Below are 10,482 nucleotides of genomic sequence, written 5' to 3'. Positions count from 1 at the left end.
TGGTTCGGGATGAGTTGGACTGCAGAGTGAAGGAAAAGCAGCCAACAAGCGCTCAGCAAATGTGGGAACTCCTTCAAGACTGTTGGAAAAGCAATCCAGGTGAAGCTGGTTGAGAGAATGCCAAGAGAGTGCAAAGCTGTCAAGGGAAAGGGTGGCTATTTGAAGAATCTAAAATATATTTTGATTTGTTTAACACTTTTTTGGTTACTACATGATTCCATATGTGTTATGTCATAGTTTTGATGTCTTCACTATTATTCTACAATGTAGAAAATAGTAAAAATAAAGAAAAAGCCTTGAATGAGTAGGTGTGTCCAAACTTTTGACTGGTAGTGTATGTGCCCATAGGAGCGGGGGAAAGGAGAGATGGGTGCTGGATATAAAACATTATGATACAGTAAGACAACATAAAAACACCTCATTACAAAAATAAAAACAGAACAGCCTTCCCCCGAAAAAATGTCCAAGTCAAACATTGGTATATAAATATGATAATTCTAAAGTGCATCTCTCAAAGACTGATCTGCAGTCCTATTTTTTTTTAGAAACAATCTGATAAAGAAAGCAAAAAATGTAAAGATATAACATTATACGCTTGGAGTCGTGCACTTCTGTTCTGTTAAAACATGAAATAGACAGACATTCTGCTTTAAAAACTACAAATGTACATGCAATACTTTCCTGCTATGGAAAACGATCAAGGTTACTGTATGAGGAAAAGCGGATGAACAGTTCGTTCACATTGTCCAGAGCGGAGGAAACAGCTAGCTATTAAAGTTAATTTGCTAATATTCTGTGTTCTCTGTTTTGTTCACACTTGGCGTTTTGAAGTCGTTAAGTCAATTTAAAAGCACACAGTGGTGATCAAGTTCCTTCTTTCTTTTTGTTTTTAATCATTCAGGTACATCCGTTACTTTCTCACTCTTCATCCCTCCATCCCAAAGAGGAAAGAGTAGTGCAGGGATAGAAGGGGGACATGGGGAGGGGCTCAGATCTTGGGCAGCTTGGGAGCGTTGACGATGGGGTTGGTTTCCTGGAGGAAGCGGCGGCCGGCGCTCTTGTAGTTGTACGTGCAGTCATGGGTCTCCGCATAGCGGTGGGTGGCGCAGAAATTGTTACCACACCTGAGAGAAAGAACACAACAGCCCTATTCAGACAGTATGGCTGTGATTGTTCCATTTTAACCTCCCGAAGTTGGAGGGAATTTGAAAGTGTGAAGATATAATTACAGAATTCTACTTAACAATAACAATAGTAATAAGTAGAACACCAATTGGTAACACTTTACTGAAGCCTGCAGCTACAGTGCATTTAGAAAGTATTCAGACCACTTGACTTTTTCCAAATTTTCTTACGTTACAGCCTTATTCTAAAATTGTTTTTTCCCCTCAATCTACACACACACAACACCCCATAATAACAAAGCAAAAACAGTTGTTTTTTTTAACTGCAAAGGGTCTGAATACTTTCCGAATGCACTGTATATCTAGCTTTATTCAGACCTCTATCCCTTCTCCATCCCTGAGGAACTGAAATAGAGACAACAATCCATCCTGAATGACTAACAGCAATCAATCATTGAAAATGGGTGTGTCTGTGTGTGTGCGCGTGTGTGTGAGATGGTTCGTGCTAGGCAGCTAGGGGTAAGGAGTCATCCAAGGGCACAGTATTGAAAGTTGTTGCATCATCATTTCCAGTATTACCCTTGACTGCTCTATAGTCCTCTCCTCATCTCCTTTCCTTCATCCTAACTCATAACACCATGGGTGCACCATCTCCTTTCCTTCATCTGAACTCATAACACCATGGGATGGTGCTTCTCATTTGTCTAAAATGGATTCCTCACCTCAAGTTTAAAGTTTTAATGTCATATGCACAAGTAGAGTGAAATGCCTTTCTTGCAAGCTCTCAACCCAACAATGCAGTAATCAATGTAGTACTAAAAATAACATAAGGTAGAACAAAAACACACAATAAATAAAAATAAGAATTAAGAAGAACTAGAGAAAGTAAGCATACTATATACAGTGACCCCTTTCCTTTGTCTTAACGCCTGTAGAAAAAAACTGGGCACCCTCCACATTTATTTAACTATGACAAACATTTTCAGATCCGTTTTCAGATGAAGGGGAAACTACAGACTAGGGGAGTGTTACAACGGAACTGTCCTACTTTCAACCACACACACCAAGTGTAACACTATCACAGTTAGCGCTGTGTGATCTAGTCCAATTACAATTACAATCTTTTGCACACAGCATGACTCCAACATCAGACGGTTAAGCGTTATGACCAGGAGATTACACAGCTCCAGTTACTCTGTTGCGTCACCACCACACACTGTGTTCTCTAAGCAAGGACAAGGAGAGGGGAGAGGAAGGGAAAAGGAAGAGGGGAGATGGGGAGGAGAAGGGGAGTGATAATGGAGTAGTGGTGGTGGAGACTTAAGCCAGCATGTGATGTGATATCATGTTGATGACATGAACTCCTGGACATGAACAAACCCCCTTCCCCAAAACATGTGTAAATATTGGACTATAAATTGTGCCTTCCTGTATTATACTTATGCTAAAACTTTTATTTTATTCCACTGAGCCATTATCTTTATGTTCATCTTATTATCTTATTTCTTATTGTTGCATTGTCGAGAAGGAACCTGCAACTAAGCATTTTGTTGGATGGTGTATACCATGTGTATACCATGTGTATCCTGTACATACTAGGAATGTGCACGGCTACTACATTTTTTCAAAAGGACGTTAGTATTCAAATGCCTATTTTAACACGGAAAAGGCTGTCATTAAATTCAAATAGCCATTTCACATTGTTACATACAAGGATATACCATGACATTTCATTTAATAAAACAACAAACATTTACATTTTTATGACGTGCATGGTGCGCCCCATGAAAAGACCGGTAGCCAACTGGTAGCCTTAACAGCTTGTTGTTTATGTTGGCCAATCAAAGTGGCAAAGAGGCTCAATGTGTAGCAAGTGGAGAAGGATGTTCACTAATGCAATGCAATATGGAATACATTTTTGCAATTAGAAGGAGTAGGATACAATGAGCAACCAACCGGTAGGCTGTTGTTTTATATGAATGGGGTTGAAGAGAAAGAGCAGCATATGCGCCTCAATTAGCCTGGCTAGCTTGGCTGGCTAGCTAGCTATAGCTTCTCTAGGCTACGCCAGTCAAGACAGGCACTATTATATGGAATAAATAACATTGTGGCTGCTACTAGTTAGCAAGTCTTGGCTGTAGCCGAATTGCATTGGTGTCTCTCCCCACGTCTGCTCGCTACACACACACACACACCACCCCATATAACATCCGCAGCCAGCTGCAGCAATAGCGCACCAGCCTCTCTCCCTCACGCAGCAATGCTCAGGTTAAAAAGTACTTAAAAAAATTAAATAAACATGTGTTTTGAATATCTGATGAATGATACTATACAATGTGAAATTATTTCAAACCCCCAGCCCTAGTAAATACGACTAATAAAACTTTAATTCCTGGCATACCGAGTAGTAGGACAGATACACACACACAATTGTTTTATGAAGTGGTTTGTGTGAGAAGTACAGGCAGGATGTGTGATAACCCGTGTGGCGTTTCACCTCAAGTTACCCTAATGCAAATTTTTTGGGACATGCTTACTAAATACAGATACTGTATTTTTGCTAATAGCATACCTAATAATATGGACCACCAATATCGCTCCACCATTTCCTGGTTGCTAAAACTATAATAGTTTATGTGACAAAATAAGCCAGCATAGTGTAGAGAATCATTGTACCGTCATTAACAATCATATAGTTGTTTCAGCTGTTTGAAGCTGGTTTGTCAAAACCGAAAGTAAAAGATGCAAAAACAAAACTTACCAGGAAGCATAGAAATAGGAAGCATTGAAATTGCAACATAAGACAGATCTACCGCTTCGCAGACTTGCTTAAAAGTAGAATGATAGATCCATAAATCACTTTTTATGTGGATTTGGTCAGGTCGCCCAACAAGTTACATATTGACACTAAAATAATTTATTGGGCTAATTTCTAGACGTGGAAATCCTAATTTAGATGGTGTCAGCATCATTTCATTTTTATTCATTTGGGAGCATAACGTCCTTTTAAAAGTCACCAGAACTGAGCTTCTCAATCCTAGTACATACGACTAATGAAACTAACTCCTGGCATACCTAGGAGTAGGACAGACACAAAACAGACTAGATTGAAATACAATGATTAATGAGGGAGAGAGAGGCAGGTAGGGAGGGAGAATGATAGAAGAATTGAGAGGTGTACCTGCACTCGTAGCTGGTGGCCAGACCAGTCTTCTTGCCACAGAGGAAGCAGTGTTTAGATTTCTTCTTCTTATTGGCCAGCGGAACCTTGACTGAAGGCAGGTGATATGCAGGGGGGCCTGGAGGGAGAAGACCAGAATAAAAAGATAGTTATGTTCTATGTTGAGTAATCAAACGAATATTGTAAGCCAAGCTCACTGCGGTGATATTAACATCAAATATGTCACTCTTAAATGATGTTGAGTTTCCTAACTATTACCAAGGTAACACGTAAAAGAAGAGGCTCTCTCAACTGAATATCTTCCCTTGGGTCCAGTGAGGGAATTGTGATCACAATCTTACACTCCTCGTAGCAGATTTACGAGGTTTACAAGGGCCTCCCGAGTGGCGCAGCGGTCTAAGGCATTATTGTTTGTACAGATGACCGTGGTACCTTCTGGCATTTGGAAATTGCTCCCAAGAATGAACCAAACTTGTGAATATACAATATTTTTTCTGAGGTCTTGGCTGATTTCTTTTGATTTTCCCATGATGTCAAGCAAAGAGGCACTGAGTTTGAAGGTAGGCCTTGAAATACATCCACAGGTACACCTCCAATTGACTCAAATGATGTCAATTAGCTTATCAGAAGCTTCTAAAGCCATGACATAATTTTCGGGAATTTTCTAAGCTTTTTAAAGGCACAGTCAATTGTATGTATGTAAACTTCTGACCCACTAGAATTGTGATAGTGAACTATAAGTGAAATAATCTGTCTGTAAACAATTGTTGGAAAAATGACTTGTGTCATGCACAAAGTAGATGTCCTAACTGACTTGCCAAAACTATAGTTTGTTAGCCTCTTACATCTAGACGTTCCGCTAGCGGAACACCTGCTCCAATATCCAATGATAGGCGTGGCGCGTATTACAAATTCCTCAAAAATACAAAAACTTCAATTTTTCAAACATATGACTATTTCACAGCATTTTAAAGACAAGACTCTCCTTTATCTAACCACACTGTCCGATTTCAAAAAGGCTTTACAGCGAAAGCAAAACATTACATTATGTCAGCAGAGTACCAAGCCAGAAATAATCAGACACCCATTTTTCAAGCTAGCATATAATGTCACAAAAACCCAGAAGACAGCTAAATGCAGCACTAACCTTTGATGATCTTCATCAGATGACACACCTAGGACATTATGTTATACAATACATGCATGTTTTGTTCAATCAAGTTCATATTTATATCAAAAAACAGCTTTTTACATTAGCATGTGACGTTCAGAACTAGCATACTAGAACTAGCAAACTTCCGGGGAATTTGCTAACAATTTACTAAATTACTCACGATAAACGTTCACAAAAAGCATAATTATTTTAAGAATTATAGATACAGAACTCCTCTACGCACTCGATATGTCCGATTTTAAAATAGCTTTTCGGTGAAAGCACATTTTGCAATATTCTAAGTAGATAGCCCAGCCATCACGGGCTAGCTATTTAGACACCCGGCAAGTTAAGCACTCACCAATATCAGATTTACTATTATAAAAGTTTGATTACCTTTTGTTGTCTTCGTCAGAATGCACTCCCAGGACTGCTACTTCAATAACAAATGTTGGTTTGGTCCAAAATAATCCATCGTTATATCCGAATAGCGGCGTTTTGTTCGTGCGTCCCAGACACTATCCGAAATGGTAAATCAGGGTCGTGCGCATGGCGCAATTCGTGACAAAAAAAATCTAAATATTCCATTACCGTACTTCAAAGCATGTCAACCGCTGTTTAAAATCCATTTTTATGCCATTTTTCTCGTAAAAAAGCGATAATATTCCGACCGGGAATGTCCATTTAGCTAAACAGAGGAAAGAAAACAAAGCTTTCGGTCGACGCGGGCACGAGCCTGAGTCTCACAGTACTGTAACCAGCCACTACCCAAACGCGCTACTTTTTTTCAGCCAGAGCCTGCAAAGCCACGATTCAGCGTTTTGCCGCCTTCTGAGAGCCTATGGCAGCCGTAGGAAGTGTCACGGGACAGCTAAGATCCTCACTCTTCAATAAACAGAGAGAAGAAGAACGACACCTTGTCAGACAGGCCACTTCCTGCATGAAATCTTCTCAGGTTTTTGCCTGCCATATTAGTTCTGTTATACTCACACACACCATTCAAACAGTTTTAGAAACTTTAGGGTGTTTTCTATCCAAAAGCCAATAATTATATGCATATTCTAGTTACTGGGCAGGAGTAGTAACCAGATTAAATCGGGTACGTTTTTTATCCAGCCGTGAAAATACTGCCCCCTAGCCATAACAGGTTAACAATAAATTTGTGGGGTGGTTGAAAAACGAGTTTTAATGATTCCAACCTAAGTGTATGTAAACTTCCGACGTCAACTGTACACAAACAAGTGTGCGGTTAAAATAGGCAAAGAACACACACACACACATTTCTTTCCACAGGGCCGTGGGGTGAGACAGAGATACAGCTTAAACCCTACCCTCTTCAACATATATATCAACGAATTGGAGAGGGCACTAGAAAAGTCTGCAGCACCAGGCCTCACACTACTAGAATCTGAAGTCAAATGTCTACTGTTTGCTGGTGATCTGGTGCTTCGGTCACCAACCAAGGAGGGACTACAGCAGCACCGAGATCTTCTGCACAGATTCTGTCAGACCTGGGCCCTGACAGTAAATCTCAGTAAGACAAAAATAATGGTGTTCCGAAAAAGGTCCAGTCGACAGGACCACAAATACAAATTCCATCAAGACAACGTTGCCCTAGAGCACACAAAAAAACTATACATACCTCGGCCTAAACATCAGCGCCACAGGTAACTTCCACAAAGATGTGAACATTCTGAGAGACAAGGCAAGAAGGACATTCTATGCCATCAAAAGGAAAATAAACTTCGACATTCCAATTAGGATCTGGCTAAAAATACTTGAATCAGTTATAGAACCCAATGCCCTTCAGGGTTGTGAGGTCTGGGGTCCGCTCACCAACCAAGAATTCACAAAATAGGACAAACACCAAATTAAGACTGCATGCTGAATTCTGCCAAAATATCCTCTGTGTACAACGTAAAACACCAAATAACGCATGCAGAGCAGAATTAGGCCGATACCCACTAATTATCAAAATCCATAAAAGAGCCGTTAAATTCTACAACCACCTAAAAGGAAGTGATTCCCAAACCTTCCATAACAAAGCCATCACCTACAGAGACATGAACCTGAAGAAGAGTCCCCTAAGCAAGTTGGTCCTGGGGCTCTGTTCACAAACACAAACCGACCCCACAGTGCCCCAGGACAGCAACACAATTAGACCCAACCAAATCATGAGAAAACAAAAAGATAATTACTTGACATATTGGAAAGAATTTACAAAACAAAACTGAGCAAACTAGACTGCTGCTTGGTCCTAAACAGAGAGTAAACAGTGGCAGAATACCTGACCACTGTGACTGACCCAAAATTAACCTGTTGGGGCTAGGGGGCAGTATTTTCACGGCTGGATAAAAAAAACGTACCCGATTTAATCTGGTTACTAATCCTACCCAGTAACTAGAATATGCATATACTTATTATATATGGATAGAAAACACCCTAAAGTTTCTAAAACTGTTTGAATGGTGTCTGTGAGTATAACAGAACTCATTTGGCAGGCAAAACCCTGAGACATTTTCTGACAGGAAGTGGATACCTGATGTGTTAAATTACCTTTAAGCCTATGCCATTGAAACACACAGGGGTTGATTAATGTTTTGGCACTTCCTATTGCTTCCACTAGATGTCACCAGCCTTTACAAAGTGTTTTGAGTCTTTTACTGTGAGATCTGACCGTACAAGAGCCATGCAACGGTGACGGCCGATTAGACTCTGGCGCGCGAGTTCATGTTGGGTACCCTCGTTCCAATACGTTATAAAAGAGAATGCATTCGTCCACCTTGAATATTATTCATGTTCTGGTTAAAAAAGGCACTAATGATTTATGCTATACAACGTTTGACATGTTTGAACGAACGTAAATATATTTTTTCCCCTCGTTCATGACGAGAAGTCCGGCTGGCTTAGATCATGTGCTAACAACACGGAGCTTTTTGGATATAAATGATGAGCTTTTTTGAACAAAACTACATTCGTTATGGACCTGGGATTCCGGGAAGTGACATCTGATGAAGAGAATCAAAGGTAATGGATTATTTACATAGTATTTTCGATTTTAGATCTCTCCAACATGGCCGTTTGTCTGTATAGCAAAGCATATTTTTCTGGGCGCAGTGCTCAGATTATTGCAAAGTGTGATTTCCCAGTAAGGTTATTTTTAAATCTGGCAAGTTGATTGCGTTCAAGAGATGTAAATCTATAATTCTTTAAATGACAATATAATATTTTACCAATGTTTTCTAATTTTAATTATTTAATTTGTGGTGCTGACTTGACTGCCGGTTATTGGAGGGAAACGATTTCCTCAACATCAATGCCATAGTAAAACGCTGTTTTTGGATATAAATATGAACTTGATAGAACTAAAAATGCATGCATTGTCTAACATAATGTCCTAGGAGTGTCATCTGATGGAGATTGTAAAAGGTTAGTGCATCATTTTAGCTGGTTTTATGGTTTTGGTGACCCGTCTTTGAATTGACAAAACATTACACACAGCTATTGTCAATGTACTCTCCTAACATAATCTAACTTTATGCTTTCGCCGTAAAACCTTTTTGAAATCGGACAACGTGGTTAGATTAAGGAGATGTTTATCTTTCAAAGGGTGTAAGATAGTTGTATGTTTGAAAAATTTGAATTTTGACATTTATTTGGTTTCAAATTTGCCGCTCTTGAAATGCACCTGCTGTTGATAGGGTGCACCACGGGTGGCACGCTAGCGTCCCACATAGCCCCAAGAAGTTAAGGAAAGCTTTGACTATGTACAAACTCAGTGAGCATAGCCTTGCTATTGAGAAAGGCCGCCGTAGGCCGACCTGGCTCTCAAGAGAAGACAGGCTATGTGCACACTGCCCACAAAATGAGGTGGAAATGAGCTGCACTTCCTAACCTCCTGCCCAATGTATGACCATATTAGAGACACATATTTCCCTCAGATTACATAGATCCACAAAGAACTCGAAAATAAACCTGATGTTGATAAACTCCCATATCTACTGGGTGAAATACCACAGTGTGCCATCACAGCAGCAAGATTTATGACTTGTTGCCACAAGAAAATGTCAACCAGTGAAGAACAAACACCATTGTAAATACAACCCATATTTATGCTAATTTATTCCCCCTTTTGTACATTAACCATTTGTACAACACTATATATAACATATGACATTTGTAATGTCTTTATTCTGTGAGTGTAATGTTTACTGTTCATTTTTATTGTTTATTTCACTTCTGTATATTATCTACTTCACTTGCTTTGGCAACGTGAACATATGTTCCCATGCCAATAAAGCCCCTTGAATTGAATTGAGAGCCAGCGAGAGAGAGAGCGGGCCAGGAAGAAGGCCAGCGAGAGAGAATCAGAGAGAGAGAGAGAGAACCAGAGAGAGAACCAGCGAGAGAGAGAGCGAGAGAGAGAGAGAGAGAGAGAGAGAGAGAGAGAGAGAGAGAGAGAGAGAGAGAGAGAGAGAGAGAGAGAGAGAGAGAGAGAGAACCAGAGAGAGAACCAGCGAGAGAGAGAGAGCGAGAGAGCGAGAACCAGAGAGAGAGAGAGCGCGAGAGAGAACCAGAGAGAGAGAGAGAGCGCGCGAGAGAGAACCAGAGAGAGAGAGAGAGCGCGAGAGAGAGCCAGAGAGAGAGAGAGAGAGCGCGAGAGAGAACCAGAGAGAGAGAGAGAGCGCGAGAGAGAACCAGAGAGAGAGAGAGAGAGAGCGCGCGCGAGAGAACCAGAGCGAGAGAGAGCGAGAGAGCGCGGGAGAGAGCGAGCGAGAGCGAGCGAGAGCGAGCGGACACCAGCGAGAGGACACCAGCGAGAGAGAGCGAGCGAGAGGACACCAGCGAGAGGACACCAGCGCGAGAGAGCGAGCGAGAGGACACCAGCGAGGACACCAGCGCGAGAGAGAGCGCGAGGACACCAGCGTGAGGACACCAGCGCGAGCGCGCGAGAGAGAGAGGACACCAGCAAAAGAGAGAGAGAGAGAGAGAGAACCAGCAAAAGAGAGAGAGAGAGAGAACCA

At 41.0% G+C, this 10,482-nt stretch overlaps 1 protein-coding gene across 8 annotated transcripts in view; it reads right to left on the bottom strand.

Moving 5' to 3' along the window:
* Window positions 1–309: 309 nt before the first annotated feature.
* Window positions 310–10,482, bottom strand: part of LOC106577189 (AN1-type zinc finger protein 4) — a 41,160-nt gene continuing 30,987 nt past the window's right edge. For all 8 annotated transcript variants that reach the window (XM_014155033.2, XM_014155035.2, XM_014155036.2 and 5 more), the window contains exons 10-11: window positions 4,306–4,423; window positions 310–1,124 (exon numbers count right to left, since the gene is read on the bottom strand). In XM_014155033.2, coding sequence (XP_014010508.2) covers window positions 989–1,124; window positions 4,306–4,423 — 254 coding nt within the window. In that variant the 3' untranslated portion in view covers window positions 310–988. The remainder of the gene's footprint in view (window positions 1,125–4,305; window positions 4,424–10,482) is intronic.

This window comes from Salmo salar, chromosome ssa18 (genome assembly GCF_905237065.1).
Source record: "Salmo salar chromosome ssa18, Ssal_v3.1, whole genome shotgun sequence".
Taxonomy (NCBI): domain Eukaryota; kingdom Metazoa; phylum Chordata; class Actinopteri; order Salmoniformes; family Salmonidae; genus Salmo; species Salmo salar.
The sequence above is the reverse complement of the archived record's forward strand: the minus strand, read 5'-3'. Positions and strand labels throughout refer to the sequence as shown.